The sequence below is a fragment of the Melospiza melodia genome, chromosome 4 (assembly GCF_035770615.1).
Source record: "Melospiza melodia melodia isolate bMelMel2 chromosome 4, bMelMel2.pri, whole genome shotgun sequence".
NCBI lineage: Eukaryota > Metazoa > Chordata > Aves > Passeriformes > Passerellidae > Melospiza > Melospiza melodia.
Window position 1 is genome coordinate 91091596 of NC_086197.1, and position 25089 is coordinate 91116684.

Sequence of the window (25089 nt, forward strand, 5' to 3'; positions counted from 1 at the left end):
GCCCTTCCTGCCCCTTCCCCACAGATGGGTACGGTCAGCCTGCAAGTGGGTAATTTTCTTTGGCTGGTGGCACATGGAGGTTTGGGGTGGACACATGTCCCATGCCACGGCGTGAGAGGAGCCAAGACTCGTCACTCATGCGCAGGCACGTCCGCATTGTCTGCCTGGGGCGAGTCCCACCCTGGCCCTGCTCCTTCTGAGACTCGAGGCATTGTCTGGCTTTGCTAACAAACAGCTTCACTTCAGCCTTGGGAATAGCTAAAGTGCAGTATCCTTTAAACACAGCTTTGAAATTACATGGAGCTACTTCTTTTTTATGTAATAAGTGAGTTTATTTAAGTGAAATCGTATTTAATGTCAGCCTATTGGCACAGGGTGAGAAAAAAGAGGAAAGGTTACTGTTAACACGATCTGGTTTTATGCTGGCTGTGGAATTTGTGCTGTTGCAAACCCTCTGAAGTACTTTCTAAAAAGCTGGTGTAGAAGCGTCTCGCCAGGACAAGTGGCTTTTCATGCATTGTTTTATTGACTCACATTTGATGGGTTCTCATGTGTATTTAAAGGCTGAATTCCAGTCTCTAGGGAATGACTCAGAAAGCATTTAATTTTGAACTGAATTCATTTGCAATTTCCAACAGAGGCATCTGCTGACCAGTTATGAGAGGGTCTTGGTTCTTCAGCACTACCAATTGTAATCTTGTGGCACGCTTTATTTTGAGTCTCCTGGGCTTATACTAGGTCTTTTATTATAAACGAAATATAAATATCTTCAAAAGCAACACCAATAATTTTCAAGATTTCACCCAAATATGAAAAGATGTTTACAACTCACTCAAGTAGTGCTCACTTTCTTGAATCATAGTCTAATAAAATGTAGTGAAGGTCCTGTTTTGTGTTTATTTTCATTGTCTTTTTTAATTGAAGAAATATTCCTCCTTGTTTTACTAAGAAAGGAAAATACATCATATTCCTACTACTTTATTTGTAGAAGTACAAGTACTTGCACCAGAGGAAAAAAACATGAACTCAGGAGCATTTAAAAATGGGATATAGTCAAGTGGATATTTTCAGTGGAAATAATTGCAGATATGCTTTTCTGGGTTACATAAACCACATGAACAAGAAATGTTGCTCATGTGAATAATAATAATTATTCTTATTAATATATTGAATTATATTATTGTTATTAAATTAAAACTAAATTCATTCAACTTAGTAATAATTCTAAACATGAGGAAACTTGCACTTTAAATCCCCATCCATCTTATTTGCAGTTTGTTTCTTGAGGTGTTTGGTTGGTTTTTTTTTTAAATGCAGTCATACAGATTTCAGAATAACAAAGTAAGAAGTTGTCAATCTAATTAGAGCAGGCATTCAAGAAGCAGTAGGAAGATATAAGTAGTTTAAAAATTATTCTAATAGAAGCGGAAATAGCTTAGAGTCTTCATAAGATTTTCTATTTCTATGCCCTGAAGACAAATAATAAATCTGAAGGGTTTCAGGAAACCAGTGCAATGAAATGACCTTTTATTATAAACAGAAGGAGTTTGGAAAACAATGTATGACCAGAGCACAGCTAGATTGCTCTTAAAGCACTGTTTCATCACTCCACATGCAACAAGAAGGGTACTTTAAGCAGGAGTTATTTAAACAAGGCAGACAACATTAAGCTGAACCACTGTTAGTCAATGCTAACCTGACTGTGGCTGAAACAATGCTTCCTACTCGCCTAAAGTACAAGAGAAACAGTGAAAATCCTTTTTTATCCAGGCAATTCTTATTTTTGTCAGCATGATCTAAATACTGCCTTTTTGTATATGAACTTTGGTACATGTCTGCTTAACTATGGCATTTTCAGTGTAATTTGAGCTTTGCTTTGGGAAAAATAAACGAGTGATTAGTTTTTAAAAGTAGATTCCTGACATTAACAGAAAACCTGGAAACAGGGCTGCTTGTAGGTAGATAAAATTTTCTGGTTTTTAAGAGAAGGCAAGTTATTAAGATAACCTCAGGGCTTGGTCACAATTTAAGCATGATGTTGGTTTCATCAGGCCCTGCATTTTGGGGTGTTTTGGCCATTTTGGCACATGATCCCTGTGGTGCCAGGGAGCCATCCCCAGGAGGGAACTTTTCACTTTGGCTCTGGGCCCTGGAGCTGCAGGAGCTGTGACAATGCTGCTGTAGCTTTAATGTGTGTGGATTTAAGCTCCATCTTAAAGCTGGTTATAGTCATTTATCTCCTAAATTCCTATTGCAAAATTGTTTCAATGCTTCATTTGCCTAGTAATTAAAAAGGATCTAAATTAGAGTAAATTTATTCAAGTCCAGTTTCAACCCTTTGTTCTTATACCGTGGTTGTCTTTTGGCTTAAACAGCTCCTTTGCAGCCCTGTGATATTCAGTGATAGCAGTCATCCTCTCTCTAAACAAGCTCTTTCTGCCTCCTTTTGTGACATATTTTACATTCTTCTCATCATCCTAGCAGTCCTTCTCTGCAGCTGCTCCAGCCTAAGTTAATCTTTTTTGAACACAAGCGTTCATAATTGCACACAATAATTGAAGTGATGTCTTAGCAGTACTTTACCAGCCCCATACTAATACTTCCCCCATCGTTACTAGAAATAATTTAGCTGATGAATTCTAGGGCAGTGTTTGTCTTTTTTCACACTGGTAGCTTATTTTCAAACAGTGGTTGACTAATGTGAACAGAGCTTTCTCCTCCTCAGTAATTTCTAGCTTATAGCTGAACGTATTCTTGTTATTATCTAAAGTGCATGACCTTACATGTTCTACAAGAAGTAAAGAATCCACTTTGTGTACTTCTTTTCCCATTCATTAATCATACTCTGTTTAAAAATGTGCCTAATTTATAATTTTAATGTTTCTCCTTTGAACCTCCAGGAGCTGTTTCTTGCTGTGTCTTTAGCAGTGTATCTAAAAGTCCTTTATTAGGGGGTATTTTCTTTATGTTAGGCTAACTTATCCACTGAAATCAAATCACTTTTAAAATTTGATAAATAATTTATAACCTACAGATATTGAACACTGACTTTTTGGTGTAAGGAAAAATTTTTATATCTAAGCAGAAGGAATAAGACAGATTAGCTTTTTTCCCCAGACTTTGGCAATCTTCAGCTTCCTTCTAAAATTGGGAACCCCAGCAATTTGTGTTCTTGTAGCCTCAGTTCATTGAATCATAGAATGGTTTGGATTGGAAGAAACCTTAAAGATCAGCTGGTTCCAAACCCCTGCCTTGGGCAGGGAGACCTTCCACCAGACCAGGTTGTTCAAAGTCCATCCATGGCCTTGAACTCTTCGAGGGATGGGGCAGCCACAGCTTCTCTGGACAAGCCCTTTTAGTGCCTCACCACCTCACAGCAAAGAATTTCTTCCTAATATCCAATCAAAACCTACTCTCTTTCTGTTTGATGCCATTCCCCCTTGTCCCACCACTACAGGCCCTTGTGAAAAAATTCCTCTCCATCTCTCTGTAGGCCCCTGTGAGGTTTTGGAGGGCCACTACAAAGGCTGAACAATCCTAATTGTGTTTCATGGCTGTAATTAATCATTTTTGTGGCACTCCTCTGGACTCTCTCCAGCAGGTCCATGTTGTTCTTTTGCTGTGAGCCCAGATGTGGATGCAGCTCTGCAGGTGGGGTCTCACCAGAGTGGAGCAGAGGGGCAGAATGGGAGATTGTTTTGCTGTTTTTAAGGTTGGCTTGGTTTACCAAATAATCTGTTTACCAAATAATCTGTTTACCATGTTCCATGTGCCTAACCTGACTGAAAATTTCTTCCCACCTGGCCAATGCTTAAATCATAAAAAGCTGTCACACTTGGTGATTTCAGATCTTCCAGATTTCTGATGAAAATCCTGACTAACATTTCATGACAATAGTAATGAAAGTGCTATTTAGTGATGATTTATAAGGGACAGCTGGCCTAAAGGATTCAAATGCTTAATGCCATTAATTTTGTTTTGTTATTGTTTGGGACCACTTTTGAATATAGGGATATTGTATTTTTAATTGAAGTGCCTCAGGAAAGACTAAAAATGGAATTTTGGAACGAAATGAATCAAAGTTAAACATTAAAATAAAACTTTCAGAATATTCTGAAATTCACAAAAGTATTATTTCAGTGAAAACAGATTCTATTATTTTCAACTCTTCTAATTAACAATGGAGAAGAATAGTTATTGTGTGAAAGTCCATCAGTTAAACAAGAATTCACTTGATTAATACATGCAGAATAATACATGTTAGTCAAATACTGTTTTCCTCTGAGATCCCATTAAAAACTTGATGAAAGTTTAATTACAACATAGGCCAGTTATGTTTAGATGACACTGGAAGCAACAAGCCCTTCAAATAATGGGGATGACACAAAGAGAATCAACAATTGTCATGAGCCAAACTGGAATTCTGCAGATTTCAGCCAAATGGCTGAACAACACAGGCAAAGGTGCTCTTTTGTTGATGGCATGTTGTTATGAAATTACATTTTTCATTCTTTGTGGGTAATTTTATTTCCAGAAGTCACCTGAGGATTTGAAAGATTTGTACATAAGTTTTGGATTTTTATGAGAAAATTGATGACAGAAAAACTCTGACCAATACATGCTGGATTTTGTGAACACTGAAGGTTTGCCTTGGAATTAGCTGTTTGATATTTACTTATCTCCCCTTTTCCCCAAGAAAGAAGTTGAAGATAGCTCTGTTCTTCAGCCCTGTCATGGGGACTGTCATTTGAGAGAGAGAGAGGGACATTTGGGGTCTGCAGACAGTGTGGAAGCAGAGTAGAAAGAATGGGATGGTGGAGAGGTTGAGGGGAGGATGTTTGCTGGAGCAATGGGAGTGAGGGAGAAGTAAGCATGAGACCAGAGCAATCACCTGTTCAAATGAAGCTATTTAAATCAAAGTGGGAAAAATTAACCCAAGAACTCAGATGCTGAGTTTGGTTTGAGTTTTTACAAAGTGCATAAAAAGTTTGTAAGTCAGCCTTCAACTCACAGACAACACTCCTGGAATGTACTGCAATGTATGGCATAGCTGCATTTTTTAATTGAATGTAGCACAATCCATTGGTGGCCCTTCAGAAAGGAGTGAAGAATAGGATGTTCTTTCTTTGAGTGGTTATAAGGGAGAGCTGCATGACCATGCACATCAGAGCTCAGTGAAGCTCCATGGGAAAAGCATAAGCCTCAAAGCAAAAGTACTGCTGTTCCTGCTTAGACCATCTGACCAAAGAAAGGCTTTCCTTCAGGAAATATCCTCTGGACAGAAGGCTCAGAAGTTCTAAAATAAGATTTTCTATGGTACACTGGATTTTAAGAGGTATTTTATGCACAGAAAATAAGTACTGACGGAACAACAGGAGCTCCAGGAAGGAAGCTGTGATCAAACTGGTATATTCTCCAGCAGAGATCCAATTCTAACAGGATAAAGATATCAGATACTGTAGTAGCTGATTCATATTTCCTGTAAGAAGACCTCTACTGGTGTGGAGCACACTTATATCTACAGCCATACTTGTACAGATGTAGTCATTTAGCTGTCAGTTTCTTGTCCAAATGCTCTGCCACATTTCAGGCTCAGCTTTGAATGTAGCCATACATTAATTTTTTATGAATAAAACATCACATTAAAATGATCCCTTCAGCCGCAAAGATTTGTATTAAAGGTTATTTTCAAATTTTCTGTACTAATATAGCATCTTTTTGTTACCTTCATGATTTCAAAGCACGCCAGAGAGCACCAAAACCAACCTGCCTCACCCACTACTATTCAGAGATCTATCATGGCCTCTCTTCAATTCAGCCTTTCTGTTATTAATGTTCTCTTTTTTCCCACTTTGAAAGTAAATTAAATTTACTGAGATAGCTATCCCTAATGGCATGTTTCTCCTGAACTAATCCACATATTACATGTCATTGAAAATTGCACAGAGTGAGTAGAATTAGGTATAAAAAGATTTAAAATTCTGATTGCTACATCTGCAGTGAATATTGGGAATTTGTTTCAGCTCACAGCTGTTATCTCCATCAAGAGTCCTTTCTTTGCTAGTACAATAAAAGCTGCCTGCTAGCAAGAAAAAGATTTCTTTCCTTCATTTTTTTGGAAATAGTTGTATTGGAGGGCTGACCATGGGGATCACAATCTTTTTGTTGCATATATTACGTTTTTGCTATCTGTAATCCTTATTATCAAGGAATTCCTGAAAACTGAATGGGACATAAGTTATAGGTAGCTTTCTGTGGAGCCCATCCCAAGCACCCATCTCTCCATGTTGTTTATAACAGGACTGTAACCATTTGCTGTGTGAGGACTGCCTCATTATGCATTTAAAGTTCAAGTGGTCTGGACCCTTCTCGTGGGAGTTATCAGGGCTCAAGTGTTTACTCAGTTTTTATATAAGTTTTACAATTTAATATGTTCCTATCAGTAGCTGATGTAAACTGAAATTAGCTGAAAGCTAATTTGGAGCTGCTCACAGGAGTGTAATTATTCAGAAAAGTGACTTCAGCATAACCAAACTTAACTATTTTAAGATAGGTAGTTCAAGTGGTATAAGTTGTTGATATGAGTAGGGCAGATCTGTGCTTATGTCATGAAGTGTTTGTGTGTGATAAAATGCTTTATTTCCTTAATGTGGTATTTTAAAGGATGTCTTACCTGTACCATTTAAGAATGAACAAGGCAAAAAGAAGCGTTCAAAAGCTGGAAGATCATATTGCATGTTTTTGTTCTTTCCATGATCACCAAGTCTCTGTGGTCATCTAATTGAAGCTTAGATATCATTTCCAAAGAGCTGTCTGTGCTTTGTACCACACTGCATACACCTGTGTAAGGAATAATAAAACTGTAACTATCACCCCAGAAAAATAATGCACCCACCTGCACAGTACTGGCAGCCCTGGAGCTTTTAACATATTGCCAGGACAGCCTGGAGCTCCAGTTGGGCAGTGCTCGTTTTCAAAACACTTAAATGAAAAATAGGTGGAAAACTAATTATGGAAGTTATTTCAAAGTGAAGTACAGTGATTTGTTGAGATAAATTGCAAAATAAAGAGCAGGCAGTGTTAGAAGTGTGGAGTACATAAATTTATTACAGCCACAATTAGTGATCACAAATATTCTACAGTGAATATTTTTGGGGGGAGCAGGACAAAGGCATTCCCCAATCCTCCATGTCTTTGTGAACTTGTAGACATAGAGCTTCTCCCCTGGGTGACCACCATGGTGCTGCCTTCAGCCTCCCTATGGAATGCTCTGTGGCCCTTTGGATTCACTTGTATGACATGGCTTCAATCCACCCAAAAAGCAGATTAAGCAATGCAATATCCTTCCTCAAGGATGATTTGGACACTGCACTAAATAATGCTCTGTCAGTCAGCTTTAGGATGCCACATTCTTCCAGATCAAACTCTTTGGCATATTAACCCATAGTTGTAGATCAATTGGAAACTCCTTAATCTTTTCAGATTTGCTAAGCATTTATTTACCAGAAATATCCTTTTGTATACTATTTTATCAATGAGTGACAGGATCCAGAAGCACTCTCTCCATTCATAAATCAATAGATGCCATCCAAGAAAATCAGTGCCAGGTTAGAGAACACGGACATGTGGAGAAGGACTGATATCAGCGAGAGCTGATGTTACAGTGTGCAACAGAAAAGTCACAATTGCAAAGTGTCTGGAAGTCCCAGAAGAAAACACCTCAATTAGCATGCGTGGCAGGGCTGAGATTAATGTAATTTAGGAAACCTTCTCATTTCCGAACTGCTAATCTGCCTTGAACAAGAAAAAATATATTTGAGATGTAAAATTAAATTTCTCCCTGAGTGAAACACACACTTTTTTCGTTGCAAAACAGTAATGAAGGGGAGAACTTCCCAGCAGACCTGCAGCTCTTCAAGATATTTTTCTTGTTAAGGGCAGATTAGCACGTCAAAAAGCAGAGCCATGTTTTATCTTTACATTTTTAGCCTTCTCTTTATACATTAATGGGACTGCAGCTCTCTAGTGTAAGTCCCTTGGGTGTTACTTTGACTTAGCATATTCTTTAAACCCTTTTTAAATCCACAGTAAAATCTTGGAACATTTATCCTACTAGAGCCACAGTGGGGGGGCATCAGCTGGGAGAGGCGAGCTTTCAGCTGTGTTCATTCATGGCACTGAGGCAAGCAAGGTTTCAGATTAAATTCAAGCATCTAGCTGATGCAGGAGGAGAACCTGGGATGCTCTGCTCACACTCACATCTGGAGTCCAAATATTTTTTCCATTTCCATCCCAAATTCTAAAATGCAGCTCTGACCTTCTTACACATGATCTTTAGTTTGGTGGTGTCCTCATATTTACACAGGATGGGATAAAGTTTTCTTTTTTTCAGCAAAACCATGAGTTGATTTGTAGGTCATGTGGTAGAGGGCTCTGCTCCCTGTTTCTGTAGCACCCTTAATTTTAATGCACGTTGCTACGTTGGCTGCTATCACATGAACCTTGATTAGGCTTCAGAGGTGAATATTTTATTCTGTTTTAATTTTGTTTTCCATAAATGCGTAGGAGACCAAGTACAGCAGGGGCTGCAGCTGCAGCCAGGGGTGTGGAGCAGTGAGTGCCATTCTGGGGACACAGCCCTGCTTCTGGGCCAGCCCATGGCAGCACCCCCGGGAATACATTTTAGGATACTTTATTGAACATGAAATGACTGCAGGAGATCAGCATTGACCCTTTAGTCATAAAGTGCTCTTCTGAGGACACAGACTCCAATAACTGCAGGTTTTTTCCTGCAGTATTTTTCCCCAGGAGTTTTGGTTAACACTGACTGATGGTTTATAAGGGGGTTACTGTTCTTGGTAGATTGCTTTTATTTTCCTGTCTTATATCTGATCTGGAAGTGCTTTTGCATGTTGAGGATTGATGATGTTTTGTCTAGAAGTAAGTTTCAGGCAAAGGAATGAAATGCAGCCTTTCTTTCTTTGCATTCTTGTGATTCTTGACTGACTGTATGTGTTGTCAGATAGAAACAAAAGTGTAGTGTTACAATTTTTGTCTATGGTATATATGTCTAAATATATACCACATGGCAGGGGGCAGTATATCAGATTTTTTTTTTCCCATGGGTGATTTTTTTTGTCAGTAGAGTAAAAGTAGTAATGTGGGAATTAATTATTAAAATAATTTACTCTCCTTCTGAGCTTGCTGGCTGTGATTATTTTTGCTTCTTTTGGTGTGTAAATATTTGTATTTATATTTTGTTTCCTTAAATATTTTGCTGCTGTTCATGTTCATTAGCTTGCAATATATTTTTTGAGGAGTTTTCTTATGGGTGCCATTCTGCCTTCAGTGGACAGAAATTCAGCCTGCTGACTATGTTGCCCTTCCCTTTAATACTCTCAACATTATGGTCCACTGCTGACCAGTAGGGGAGAGGCGTTATGAAAATGCAAAGAATTGGATCATTGCACTATTTAGGATAAACCAGGAGGCAAAATAAATTACTGCACATTTTACAAGAGACAGGGAGCAATTTTTAGACTTTCTGTTTAGTCCTGTAAATTGTAAAAAGAGATGTTGAATAGAGATGCATAGAGAATTACAGCAAATTTTTGTGTGTTTGTAGAAAAGGAATTTTTCATTTTAAATTTTTTTTTCCAAAAATACCATGAAATTCTGCAAATCACAATTCATATTTCTGTTTTGATGACGAAAGAAAGCATGACCAATGTGTATGAGGGAAACAGTTTGATTTTCACACTCCAGCTTCACTGAGTACCTGAATATCCAAACTTCTGCCTCTATTGCCCCTGTCTCTGGTGGCATCTGAGATGACCCTGTTGGGGTCAGCCAGGTGCTGGTGAGGGATGAGGGCTCAGCCAGGCTGTCCTTTTGGGCTGCCACATCCTGCTGCTGGTACCCAGCACACAGAGCACACACTCCCCCTCCCAGGAATGCTTTAGCCCAGACCTAATGCCTTCTAAAAGCTATCAATGCTATAATAGCTGTATTAATGCTGTAAAAGCTACCAATTTAATAGATTTGTGGCCTCAGAGGAGGAAAATCAGTCAGGTTTTTTCCTGATACATCCAAATATCTGTGGACCGTACAGGTGGTGTACAGGACTGTGCTTCCTTCCACACTGGCTTGATCTGGACAGAGATACTGGTGGATTTCAGCCAGCAGCACTGAATTTCAGCATGGTTTCAAAAAAAGAACTCCTGGAGACTGACAATTTTATTTGAAATTCCTCCATTCAACCCATAATACCATTTTTCCAGCCCCACTTCTCCCTTACCTCTCCCACCAATCTGGTCAGTGATTCCTCTGCTCTCTTCACCCCTTTGCAGAGGCCAAGAATGGCCATGGTGCCCATTATGCAGCTTCACTGTTCTGGTTTTTGTGTTTATGAATTCTGAGGAATTTGTAGCAAACCAGCACTAATGTGTCATGGGTTTCAGCTGCTGAAAAAGGCAAACATCCTGACTCCTGATCACAGTGTTACAGACTCTGTAGGTACAAATGGCACATGTGTAAGTGGTTGTGTAGTGGTTGTATGAAGATAAAACCACAATCTGCCATTACCTCAGCTGGCTTTTCCCTCACAGATGCATGTCTCCTGCCTGCGTGCCATCTTCCCAGAGCAGAGAGGCTTTTGTGAGGCTCAGATGTCACAGAAGTCTCCCAGAGATTATGGGACTGGCTGTGTCACAGGTCACTTCAGTGTCCCAGCAAGGGTCCCTGGGGCTGTAGGAGGCCTTACATAGGTCACCCCAATGTAGGTATTGCTGAGGTTCCTGTAAGCCCAGCTGTGGCAAGGGGGATCATGAGACCTGTAGTACCTCCAGAACTGCTCCTATGAATGGAAAGTGCCTCTTGTCTCCAGCTCTGTGGAGATGTTGCAGTTGACACTGGTGAGGAACAAACTGCAGTGAGCCACTCACTCAATTTCCAACCCTCTACACTCCCTGGGATGGGGAAGAGAATCAGAAAAAGGTAAAACTCATGGGTTGAGATCAGAGCAGTTTAATAATTGAAATAAAGTAAAATGTAATATTAATAAAAATGAAAAAGCGAGAGAGGGATAAAACTCAAGGGGAAAACCAAATAGTGCTAATACAATTGCTCACCACCTGCTGACCAATGCTCCTCCGATCCCTGAGCAGAAATTGGCAACTTCTGGCCAAGTCCTCCTGTTTACAGACTGGGCATGACATCCCATGGCATGGAATATCCCTTTGTCAGTCTGGGTCAGCTGTCCTGGCCATGCTCCTCCTGGTTTCTGGTGCACCTGCTCATGGCACAGCATGAGACACTTGGCTTGACACCTGACACTAAAAGTCCTTGACTTAGGGGTCAGCACTACTGAGCAACAACTGAAAAATCAGCTTGTTATCAATGCTATTCTCATGTTTAATCCAAACCACAACACTAGGAAGAAAACCAGCTCTATCCCAGCTAACCCAGACAACACAATATGATTTCAAGTTGACTTTCAGATCATCCGAGATAAGGAAATGGGGGATAAAACAGTATACCTTCCATAACAACATCACTCCAAAACAGGAGGAGACGTCTGCAAATGATAAATGCTCCATCTGGAAAGATTTATATGGAAATCCCTCTGGTTTCATTATGTAGTTGTCCTTATTGATTGGTTTGACTGACTTAATTTGCCTTGGAGGAAACTATCAATTTTAAAGCATCAGAGTTCACCAGCAGTGTTGATAACAGAGATATAAGGAGTAATTAGGGACAGTGCAAGTGCAACCAGGATAGGAGGTGCTGAGTGGCTCCTGTGGTGACTGAGGCAGTGACAGCAATGAGGGCAAACACAAAACACGGCTGCGGGCGAAGGATCAAAACAGAGGAAATGCCTTACAAGGCAGACTGCTGCCAGAAACCATTAACTTCATTTCGCATAAATTAAAGAGAGATTTAGGCTTTTGTAGGTAAAGCCATTATTCTAATTAGTCATGCTAGGCTATAGAAGAGCAAACAAGATACCAGGAAGTGTTACCAGCAACCACATAGACAAGAGAGGATGCTGTCACTGCAAACCACTCAGACCAGCTCAGATGAGTCTGGGATGAAGACTATCTATTATCTTATTTTAAAAACCCAACTTGGTGCTTTCTAGGTGCATTATAGATCCAATCAGGATGTCTGTGTTTATAGATGAGTGCTGGGCAGTTACATTTTTAGTGACCTGTGCAGTGAATTTCTAGTTACTGCTCAGCAATGTTTCATTTGATGTCCCTTGCTCTGGTCAGCAGGGAGGTTTGCTTGGGTCGTGGCTCTGTTTAAATGAGTGGGTCAGGATGGTGTTGCCATTTAAGGCTGCTGGTTCACAGTTTCACCTCTACTAAAGCAAATTCAGGGCAATTCCAGGGGCTCCAGTGCTGCTTTGGTGAATTGTTGCTGCTGTAAGGAGAAGGATGTGGTTACTGCTGGCTCTGACAATGAGTCTGGTGGGAGCAGATGTCTGGTGAGATAACAAGGTGTCCCTTTGTCACATTTGTCCCTGGTATAAGCCCTATCAAGCAGAGTGTCTCATGTTTGGCTCATGAGACAAAGATTTATGTTTGCAAAGTGGAAAGATTCAGAACAAAGCTATATTTTTTGGAAGTTGTAAGAGAGCTGCTCATGTGGATGAGGCACCAGTCAGTAACAATTTAAAATAAAAGTGGATGCAAACCAGGGACAGTTGCTTTCCTTCAACAGAATAAACTGGAATTTGGTGCTAAATAAACTAGATTTTGGTGCTAAAATAGAAACTGTGAAAAGTACAGAATGAAGGTATCAGCCTAACAGGTCTATAAAGAAATATATATAAGTTGCTTATTATAAAACATGCTGGGACTATTAGGAAAACATTTAAAATAGATTTTGGCTCAAGCTTTTGGAAATAGATTTTTTTTCTTCTTCTATATTTCAGCAACACAGTAACTTATTAGCATTTTCTATTTATATTACTGCTGGTCCCTGTTTACTGTTACTAAATCTACTTGCCTTGGAGCACTTAGTGCTGTGCTGCTCTCTATGGAGCACTTAGATCTCAGCAGTAAATTGTCTTCTCATCCTTCTGACAATGGCCTGAAACCACCAAAAGGCTGCAGACCAGGGCCTCACCAACCCATTCCCCTGAGTCGTGCAGCCAAATCACACATTACACAAGGGACTCACTCAGTGAAGGGGATATTCTTCACAATTCCACATTTCCACAATTCTCACCATTCTCCACAATTTCCATATGTGTAGGTCCTGTTAGGTTTAATGAGACCAGTACTCATAAATCCCTGAGATTAAATTATAACCCTAAATGGGTTCTAACAGAAAGTGCTCAAAAGTTTTGATTAACAATCCCATTAAAAAAGAACATTAAAAGTGAGATTAAGCAAAAATTATCCTCCCTTTCAGACCAAATTTTCAAAAATCTGTTCATTAGTTGTTCATTCCTGCAAATCTCTGTTTCTAGTAAATGGTTTGCAGAAAATATTCACAAATGTGGATATAAAGCACTTCTCCTGTAAGCACCTAAAAGCTCTATTCTGAACTGTTTCCCTGAATCCCAGTTTGTGAATGTAATTCAAATGTGAACTTGCAATAAATTATTGTTTTCAGAACTATGAAGAAAATATATTTACATTTCATGTATGGGGGAAAAAAGGTTATAAAACCCATTATTATTATCTCAAGTGTGAGTCACATCAGCACTGTGGTACCCTCTGAAGAATCAGGTTGCTGTATTCAGGCTCTGGTTTTCTCCTGACCACAGAAGGAATTATGGATTTTAGAGACAGACTTTATTAGGCTGTTTTACACATATCTGGTTTTTTTTCCTAGTGTTCTGATTAACATGTAAATGGTATTTTCCCCCCAGCATTGCAGATAGTGAAAAGATTTATTATTTAATAGTGAAGCAGTAGCAATAATAATAATAATGAAACAAACACCTGACTTCAAGAAAGATAAAAATAACATATTGCTGGGTGGGAGAATGTATCTGTTGGTTGCTGGTCTTTTCTTTCTTCATACTCTTTAATAATTTATCAAACCATCCTGACCCTTAATTGATCACAAGGCTACCAAGTGCTTTAGCAGTCTGCTACACTCTGTCAAATGAGATGTGTTTTTTCCTGTGAAGCAGAATGAAATCTCCCCCAAAAATCAATTGGCAACAGCGAATTTCAGCTGGGTGGGTGCAGTTCACTTAGGGCCACATTCTGCACTTTTACTCCAGTTGAAAGGAACTTACATATGTAATTTAGAAACATTTAGCTGGCTACTTGCTTGGGTAAAAACTGCATGAGCTCACAACTGTACATTTGTGTTCATTCTTTAGAAATTATAGTTATCAGCTCCAGATATTTCTTTACCCCCAATGGTCCTTTTTAACATGGATCATTAATGTTTTCCTTAAACATTTTGGTGGGATTTTTTTAAAGACAAAACCTACCAAAAACCAGGGAGCAATTTGATTTTCTTCCCATCACTATTTCTAAAATTTTAAGACTACATTGCAGGGTTCTGAGAGGGGTTCATAACTGTTTAAGGATGTTGTTCAAATATTCTTCCAATAACTGAAACTATGGCATTATTTCACTCTCTGTAGCATTCAGTGAAAACATAAATTTCAGTTTTACATATATTTACAGGTGAGTCTCAAAAAGGTCCTTTAAAACATTTGAAGATACACAGGACAAAGGGAAGTTCCTACCTCTGAAAGTGTGGTCTGAAAGCTCCAGCTTTAGCAGCTGTAAACAGCACTTCATGTCTGTATACATTCAGATTTTATCCTAAATTGTTCCTCAAGGTCTCCACTTGGCTTTCTGTGAGTTCAGCTCGTGGCAGGCACCAGTGCAGCTGTGCTGGGGCCTGTGCTGCACCTCAGATAATGGGGATAACATGGATAACATCAAATATAACATGGCTTCCCCTGAACTTGCAGAGGACCTTGGTTCTGCACAGTCCTTGCAGCCTGTTCTACAGGGGTTTTACTGAGGAACCAGGCTCCTTGTTAATGGCACAAAGTTGTCACTTGTCCCAGCACTCCTGGATCTCCGTGGTGTGCTCTTCCATGTGACGGGAGTGTCACGGGGGGCACCTCTATAACTGATCCTCAGTTTCTTAGAGAGGATGTGATTCTGGAAAGTGGAGACTGTGGGCATAAGCTCCCTGCCAAAGTGATTACTTTAATTGAAAATATTAAAAAAAAGGCTACAATCATCTTTTCCATTTTGAAAAAATTAATCATCCCCCTCAGAACAAGTCCCTGGTGCTGCATGGGGAAAACAAGTAGCAAGCCCTGGTTTGGCCACTTGTGCATGAGATTCAGCACAGGAGGTGTTTTCAGGCATAGTCACTTTTGCATAATTTTTGCTTTTTTACACCAGACAGAACTGTGCTTACCTTGTGGGTTTATGGATCATCCTTTGAGATGCTAGAGCCTGGATGGAGAACAGAGCCCCCAGCTCTGCTTCCCAAGGGAAGAGATGGTTCCTAGGGCTAGGTACTTTATTTTTGCATAACGCAAAATCTAATTTGAAAATGTCAGTTTCTGACTCAAATTTATTATCTCCTAATCAGGAATTATTGCTTTCTCAAAGATGCCAGAGTTATTTTGTTACTTGGAGCTTTTTCTTCTTGGAATTTCATCAATATTTTATGTATGGCATTTTGCTCTCACTTACACATTTCTGTGAAAATGGAAGCATGAAGCAGATAATCAGTTTAGAAGCAGCAAAGCCAAAATTTAAATTCATTTTACACCTGCATTTAACATTCACTCTCTTGTTTAATATCATACTCAAATCATGTAGTAAATAGGAAGTGGTCTCTAGCTGTCATCTGGTTCATCACTGGAAATTCTGTTTCTTTTATAAGATGAAAGTTGAGCCTTAGCTATAAGGAAGGGGTTTACCAAGGACCTTCACATGCACATGAGCTCCTTGTATGAAATTCGGGTTTAGAAAACTGTTTTCTAAAGGGGATATGTCATGCTGTAATACAGAACATTATGTAGTCACATAACACAGGGTGAAAGTCAGAGCTACTGCAGGTCCATGCGTCTCAGACTTGCAAAGCAGAGAAAGATGTGACTCTTTCCTGCATTTATCTGGGAAAATTAGATTGCACTAGATGCTTCCCAAGCTCTGTCACTAGACAAGATCATCTTTTGTCTTCCAGGGGCCCAAATGGGAGAATGGCTGCTGTCATCTATGTTCTCCCTTTTGGAGAAGTTACACAACAAGGTGAAAGTAATAATGAGTTCAGGATCAGCACCTGAATTTGGGCATTTGTGGACCACCATTTTCCCATCTCACACACCTTTGTGTGTGCCATCTTATAAAAGAAACAAAATATTTCCCTGCATTAGCTGTCACAGCCCTACTAGGGGTTCTGATTATCAATTAAATACTTTTAAACATTTAAAGATTGAAGTTATGTATTTATCACCTGACTTTACCTAAGCTTGTCCTTCCAATATTTTTCTCTATCCCTGCATTTCTTGTAGTAATTTTATCCCTTGAAATCTACCTCTTCAAATAGAAGTTCTTTGATTGACTATAGATAGTGTATTGAATAGAGCTAAACACATTTTGTTTAAAGTTTACACAATAAAAGCAGCTGCTGAGTTCCCTCTTGAGAAGTACTGAGAATGTGTAATTTCTGTCCTGGCAGTGCTGTTGGCAGGTACAAAGCTTGTCTGGGATTTGAAAGGTTGTAATGGTTATTCTGATCATGCTGAGATTCCTAAAGCCTCAGAAATTTTAGGGGATGGAGAATCTAGAAAGAAGTCTGCAGCAGGTGATTATGAGAGTGCACACTGTAGAAGCCAAGGCAGAAGGAGTTCAGAGAGATGCCAACAGCCTTTCTGCATGCAGCATGTTTTAGAGCTGTGGATGGGTACCTCTCACAAAACTCTGAGCATTTCAGTACTCATTAAGTCACATGGAAACACTTGATTTTTTGCTGAAGTGTTTATAGACTTTTATACAGGATGATCTTAAAATTTCACCTGAAGATTTTTAGTTTTGTGCGACTTGTGAGACTTTGTGAGACTAGACTTGGATGTACGTAGTGGCACTGGTCACCAGGGTGTGAGGGAGATACCTACACACAATATTGACCTGAGCCACTCTGAAGCTGTCAGAGGTACATAAAGGATCCACTTTTGTTCTTAGAGCTGCTGTATTATCAGGCTTGTCTCATAATCATTTAAATTTTTTTGTAGCAGAATGTTTTTTCACTTTTGTACTTTGATTTGCTATGGGGCAAACATGCAGCCTGAGAAGCAGCTTACCAGTTTGGAGAGGGGCTGGAGGAGAGGGGTGGAGTTGCATTCCATAATAAGGAACTGCAAAAAGACTGGAAGCAAAAAGGTGGAACAATATTCTTTGCCCTTAATTTAACAAGTTCTTAGTATCAATTTAATTGTCCAGTGTTTTTTGCATTTTTATCCTTTTTATGTTCAACCTTCAATGGGAAACCTTGGAATTTAAGCATCAAAAAGTTTTTTAATATTGCTGTAATTCACTGAAGTTTCATTATTTAATTGTTGTTAAATGTTCTGAAAGCTCTGAACTCCTAAATGGAGTTGATGTACTCAGTAAAGGTCCAGCAGATGAGGAGGGTTGTTTTTATTGCAATAATATAGCAATGAATTATTAATAAAATATAAAGATAACATGGTAATAAAATTATAAAATCGGGATTAGAATGATTGCTGTACTATTCATTGACTTTTTTTCTGAAAAAAAATTGAATTACTTGGTTTTTTTTCCTTGTTTAGAATTTATTCTAGTAACTGCAAAATTGTTCTTTTTTTAAACTGTAAATCAAAGGAAAAAGAAATTCTCCACAGATGTTGTATGCGTTTGATGTATTAGGCACATTTTTGCAGTGTACTGCCTGAAACCTAGGGAATTCATTAACTCACAAGTCGCTGCCAAGGAGGGAAGCAGTCACATCCCCCAAGCTGCTCTGCCTGTCCCCTGGCTGGGGGATGTGTTAGGGCAGCCTTTGTCCTCCCTTGCATTTGCCTGGCTCTGGAGAAAGGGGAATTTCTTCAAACTGCAGGGCTGTTCCTGCTTCTCCCCTGGCAGCATCTGTTATTTAATTACCCTGATAGTCTGAGGCTGGCTGTTCCCACTGCACAGCCAGGGATGGTGAGAGATGAGAGCTGCAGCAGCCCCCAGACCCAGCCCACTGTGCTGGAGCCGCTGGCTTTAGCACAGCTTCAGAGAGAGGGACAGGCTTTGGGAACAAATCAGAGTTACCACCTGGCACCCTGGGCGAAGCAAAGCAGTTGCCCAAATGGCATTTGCTCTGTGAGGGACCTCTCTGGGCATATTTTTGGACACACCTGTCCCAGCAGAGCTCTGCTGCAGGACTTCAGCAGTGAGAGCAGGGCAGTGAGCCTGGGCACCAGGCAAGAGGGATTCCTTGAGGATGTTACTGCCACCCCTCCCAGTTAGCCAAGAGAGGCAAATAAAGCAATACAGCACGGCAAGAAGTGGCCAGACCTCATCTGCACCTAGTCTCTTGCAATAAAAGAAGAGTCAGTAAAATACCATCTCTCCGGATTTCCCTACTATTGATCTCCAGAAAAGAGGCTCCATTCAGGGGAGCTTGAGCCTTCTCTGTGACTACCCTGACAAAATGAGCTGCAGCTTCATTTGGGAATTTGAGCTGTGACTGTATGAATGACAGAAAATCTCATGTGGATTTTCAGTGGGGAACTGAAAAACCCTGAATGAGGAGGTTGTGGTTGTTTGCAAAAGACACAGGCATCACTACCATCACCTGCTGCCTGCTGTCACTCCTGGGATGGATCACTTAAATTCACTGTGGCTCATTTCTCCCGCCCAAAAACTGAAGCTGGTTTAGAATTTCATAGCCCTGAGGATAAATAACATCCATAACCTTGAGCTATAGTCTGTCATCCTCACCAGTACCTGACCAGGATTTCAGACATTGCCTTTTGTCTGTAAAATGTGAAATGTTTTGCTTGTGAGACAGCCCCCACTCCATGCAAGGTACTGCTGGCATCCAGTCCCTGGGGGTACCCAGTGGAGCAGTGTGCTTCAATTAGGAAGGATTTATCCCCTCCTTGATGTAAAACTCTCACTTGCAAACTCCTTCCCCATCTGGGTCTGTGGGGGCTTACAAAAAATTGCTGCATTCATATTACAGGAGAATTCCCAAAAAAAACAGTAATAAAGGATTCTGATACTCAGAGATTGTAGGCACACAGTTGGTGGTGATTGGGGTGGGGCTGTGGCTGAGCCCCATCCCCAGTGGGCACAGCTGTGAGCAGCACTGACAGCAATGAGCCAGGGAGTGCCCAGGGGCACTGACCAACACCAAAGGGAACAGAGGGCACACAGGGGCAGGGCATCAACATGGGGGTATAAAAGGTTGGGCTAAAGAACAAGGAGGGCAGATGCTTAAAGTGATGATAGAAGGACAGTCTTCTGAAGCGATGTTGCTCTGTATGGGCAGACACCTGAAGCCTTCTGAAGTGGTATGGTGTTGCTCTGCAGGGGTTGAAGCTTTCTGAAATTGTGTGGTGATGCTCTGAGTACTGTGCCTGTCTCAGCTGTGGCATGTGCTGTGGTGTACACTACGACAAGACACAGGCTTTATTTCTCTATTATTGTTTGAATTGCAACAAGCAAATTCAGGAAATAGCAGCCACTATAAACTTTGAGATGCAATCACCAAATAGCTGACTGTGACTTTTTTGAGCACAGTAGTGCCTGCTCCCATTGCCTTTTCCTTCTGATCCTATTTGCAATATTTCAGCCCATGTCACTGTTTTCTGAAATGAAGGTTCAATATTTGAAGTAACTTGGAACAAGGCATTCTCTTCTGATAGCTGTGTTTAAAAGAATAGTTTTATCATTTACTCTTTCATGTAGGTGGAGAAAAGGTGCAGTGATCCATTCTGATAAGATTGCCTTCCTTTAAGCCAAAGGGTGTCAAACAAACAACCAAGTTGTACGACTTTGTAGGAAACTACGAAAGGGCTCCAAGGGGAGAAAGATTGCTGTCAGACATTTTTTACATTAAAAATACAGTTCTTTCGTTTAATGTTGAACTGCAGTGAATTCCAGAGGGAGAGATTAATAGAAGACATTTGCATTCATTCATGTATTAAAAGCACATATGAGAAAGAAGTAAAAGAAAAATCAAAAGAACATGTACTGGTAGAACTGTTGCTTTTACTTCAGATCAGAAGAGTTTGTGATTCCAGAGTTCATCTGGTTGTCCCAAATAGATGTCTTTCAATAGATAATATCTTTCTCAAAGAGCTTCATTTTTCTGACTAAAAAGAACTTTTTTTTTTTTTTTTTTTTTTTTTTTTTGCTTCAGGTATTATTGTCTTTTAGATCTGTAATAAGTGTAAATGAGGTAATGGAATGACTGATTTACAGTAGCTGTGATCCAGTTCCTCCTTCCAAAATGCAAATACTTCCTCTGGCATTGGCCTCATGAAGACTAATAGCAGAAAATACACGGAGCCTTGCAGTAAATGCAAAGTCAGCCTTGGCTCAGGCAAAGGCCAGCTCCAGTATTTTCATTGGCATTAATTCTAATTATTTGATGGCACGCCCCTGGGGTTTTTTCATTCCGTGTTGCCATGATGAAACACATGGCAGACGCATTTCTCGGTCTGTTAGCGCCTTGCAATGAGCCATTAACACTTGTCACCGTTTCCTTCCTCTGTCTCTTTCTCCCAGGAATTATGTCTGACCACCAGTTTGGAAACCAGTTCATGTGCAGCGTGGTTGCGTCCCACGTGAGCCATCTCCCAACCACCAACCTCAGCTTTGTGTGGATCGCTCCACCTGCAGGGACGGGCTGTGTCAACTTCATGTACGTATGGGCACAGAGCCATGGGCAGACACTCACTCTGGAGATAAAGGAGCCACCCAGCCTGCTCACACTGACTGAGTAAAGCAGTCAGAGTACACCGACGGGTGTACACTGCAATTTGAAGTGAGAATATCGAGTTCTTCCTGGCTGAAGCATTTCTGTGCATATTGGGACTTCTTATTTTCAAAGCATGAGGAAGTCTAGCATTTAAAAGAAATTAATTCTTCTAATTAATCATATAATTGATCCTTTAAGTATATAGCCCATTTGCAGTGACACAGTCTCGTGATTATTGCATTTAATATGAGTTAGAACATCACACAAATATATTATTCATATTGTAAGAATCGATACAAAATGCAAGTATTTGAGTGTAGCTATACTCAAGTATTTACTGTTCCTAATTTTAAACACTCTGAACTTCTGATGAACAAAGAATGACCAAGAGGGTTTTTTTGGTAATTTGTTTTACAGACATAAGTTATCATTTAATGTTTTAGCACCAAATAAAGTTCTAACAAAATAGCTTATCTTCAATCATTAGCATATATATTACTAACTTTTACCTTCAAGTAATTTCTAATTATTTGTCCCAGAATTTTATAGACCAGATTTGAGAGAGAAAATACACTGAGAATGCTGTCAGAAGTAGAAAATGTTTCAAGTTTGACATTTTCAAGAAAAAAAGGCAGACAGTTAGTTCCCTAATTCAATAAGTGAATCATTTCAGAGACATGTTTCTGTGTTTACTGTTCTCAAAACAAGTTTTCTGAGTATTATTCCCTTTCAATCTATACTGGGAAGCAGCAGGTAAGTGCCCCATATAATCAATTTTTTTGACTTTTGTAAAAAATAACAATGAACAGCTGACTTTGACTACATAAGTTGCTGATGGTGAGCACAGCACCTGTGGATTGATTTGCCTGTGAATTTGATATTTCCCCTTACCTACATAATGCACTTTTTTGCCTATACTGTCAGGATACATTATTTATTAACTGTGATGACAATGTCAAGACATTTTTATTTCTGGCTCTGTCTTCTTCTAAACATGTAACAGTAAATTGGGAAATAATAGTTTTGATGATTGATAGTTAAATTGTGAGAGTGTATTTATTGAATATACATCAGTTGTATATACCTTGAGGAAATCTGTCAGCTATGGGGTTTATACAACCTTTAACTTATTTCTAAAAATTATTTCTTTTTTGGATAAAGAAGCAGCTAAAGTTTGTTTGAGCTGCCTGTACATCTTCTGTTTCACTCTTGCTTACTCCCTTTTTTTCTTGAATTATTTTGTTTTCCTGCTATTCAAGAAATATTTGCTGAATTTTTTGTCCCAACTTGCAGAGTGACTGTGAATGTATTTTTTATGAAATATGACCCTCCATTGTGAGTTTTGAGGTCAATTTCTAACTAGTCATTCATTTTCCTGTGGGTGACTTTTTCCATGGTTTTGTATTGGGTTTTTTGTTCATGTTTGCCATTGTTGAAGAAGACCTGACAAATAACTCTGCAGAAATACAAATACTATTACAAATGCTGACTCTCATTTAAGTGAAATTAAAGGAATATTTTTCTAAGGCAGTGAATGCTTGTCTATCTTGAAATCCATGGAAGGTTCAGCCCTGGCTTCAGTGGTAACAGAGTTAGATCAGCACTGAACAGTTTTGGAAATCAAACCTGTAATTTCCTGTTTAAGTCATAATTCTCCTCTTTGCCATTAGCACCCCTTGAACAAAGGTGGTGTTCCCACTGTGTTAGGGAAGTCCTTAGCCATGCATAGCAGAAATCTGAATTTATTGTTGGCTGGGTAGTTTGCAGCATGGATGTAAACCTACATCTGGCAGGGCTGAGAGGTCTGATCCTGCAAGGTCCCTGGGTCAGTCTTGGTGGCTTTTCAGGACGCCTCACATGAGGTATAAGGATGCTACGTGGGTGATAATGTTTTGTCTTGGAGGATGAGCAAAATGCTGCAGTTATATCAGTTTGCTTTTCCATAGTACGAATTCAGACCAGAGTGGAAAGGCTCAGCTTCTCTGGAGTTGGTGTTTACTCCAGGATCACACTTGTCTGCAGGAACACTGTGGGTAAACATGATCATCAGGTGAAGGAAATGTAAAGAGGGGAAATATGTTTTACCTCTAATCCTCCTCCTCAGTTTTTCTTCAGCTGCCCACACTTTCTTGCCTCAGCTGGTGTTTCTCCTGCTTACTAAATCACACATTGCAGTAAACAAAGCTATTTTTGGGGTACAGTGTTAGTCTGCCTACCTTACCCAGTTCCCTGAATACAAGAGTTCCAGAGGACTCTATCTTATTTGTCTCCTTTTGTGCCTTTATAGCAAATAATAAGTTTTCTTAGCACTTTCAATTGAATATAAAGTTTAAATTTAATATAGATTACATTTAATATATAAATTTAATTAATTTTTGTTTAACTTAGTATAAATTGGAAGTGCTTAGAAGAGATACATGAATTTATAGACTCTGACTATAGTTCAGTATAGGTAAGAGTTTCCTATACTGTGTGTTGCCAATTTGTCTGTGATTCAGATCAGCTCATTAGTCTTTGACCTCTCTGGGGATGGATAATAAGGTTATTAATTAGCATTGGCTTTGACATGCGATTTTTGAGTGTTGATTCCTCTCCCTGGACAATTCTCAGGAGGAGCTGAACAAAGGTCACCAGGCAAATCTCTCACAGGCCAGGCAGCTTTGGCTACAGATGCACAGATAGCTTTTATTAACTGCACACACTATTGACCTGTTCTGGCTTCCACTGAAGCAGTGGAATTCTGTGGATGTGACACAAAGTCAAGACCCTGTAGCCATCATGGCCAAAATTCCCTTTCACTTCATCTGGGTGTGCTATTGTAGAGCTCAATCCTGAAAGACAGGAGCCCTAAGACATGAGATTTGTGCAGTGATGCTGTCAGCCTGTTCTTCCTTGTAGCTCTTGTATCCATTGGCAAGCAAACAAACACGATAAAGGGTTTGAGATATTAAGATACTAACTTTCATAAAAATCAGCAGCCAGGCAGACCATTTATACCTGTAAATTTGGGCATTCCCAACAACAATCCTCCCTGCTACAATGTGATTTGTTTACAAACTGCCAGAAATATTCCTGCTGTCAGTGTGTCCATTCCCAGTTCCCAGTCCTTGCATTTCGCAGTCATGGTGCAGGAGGAGGCTCCTGGCCACAGTCAGGTTATTGACACAGCCAGTGAGGGATGCACAAGAGTATTGCTGTGCTGTGGGGAGGGATGTGGGGCACAGCTCTGCAAGGAAAATGGGCTTTTAAAATTATTTCACCTTATTATGGCTACTGAATGAATATTAAAAATACCTTTCTATGAAATACACTTCTAAGAGAAACACAGAGTGCTGTTGGTGTTCCTGTAGCACATCTTAGTGTGACCCTTGAGTGTGTTTTCACCATAGATACTGCCAGCTGAGCCGAGGAAATGAAAGCTAAAATGCATCATTTATTACAGAATAGTTTTCTTAGCAATAACTTAGGACTATGTTAAACAGGTATTGAGCACAGGGCCGTCCCAAACAAATTGCCAGGATCTGTAAATGCTCTTTGCCACCACAAAATAGTAGGTCCTCCTTTAAGCTAACAAGTAATTTCTCTGATTGTGTGCAAATTTGCAAAATATTATCTTCATAATCCTTCAGCTAGGTTTGGTGGTTTGTAATTTCTTCTCTAAGCTCACACTAACCTAGTTAAAGCTCAGCCTGACAGCAGGGATAATAATGGCTGTTAAGCAGGGTGGCATGCTGGGCTGCATCTTAGGATGTTAAGCCTGTTGTTTTATAGATGGCTTAACATACTAGTTTGCAAAAGTGATAAAGCTGACCTAAATAGCAAAAGCATATTTTGTTTTGACCACCAGCAGGGTTTATTGCAGAAGTTCCAGCTATTGTATTAAATAGAATAGCAGGCTGTAGAACGTACCTAGAAAAATAAGTATTTTTCTTGTGTAACTATTTGTGTTAGTCACTGAACAGGTGTTTAATGATTATGACTGTGTCTATATATCCACTATAACTTCTATTAATGGAAGACTGGACTTCTGTAAAGATATCTGCTGAGTCTAGGCAGAGTCTAATAAGCTAGTAAGTGCTAAAATCACATCTTTTGTGACACTTAATTGGCACAGCCTGTGGTGCGAATGGCTCAATAGGAATGGGAATA

The 25089-nt window shown here is 39.7% G+C and overlaps 1 protein-coding gene across 2 annotated transcripts in view; it reads left to right on the forward strand.

Annotated features, from left to right (window-relative positions):
• Window positions 1–25089, forward strand: part of RELN (reelin) — a 283671-nt gene that overhangs the window by 59949 nt on the left and 198633 nt on the right. For both annotated transcript variants that reach the window (XM_063155547.1, XM_063155546.1), the window contains exon 3: window positions 20748–20883. In XM_063155547.1, coding sequence (XP_063011617.1) covers window positions 20748–20883 — 136 coding nt within the window. The remainder of the gene's footprint in view (window positions 1–20747; window positions 20884–25089) is intronic.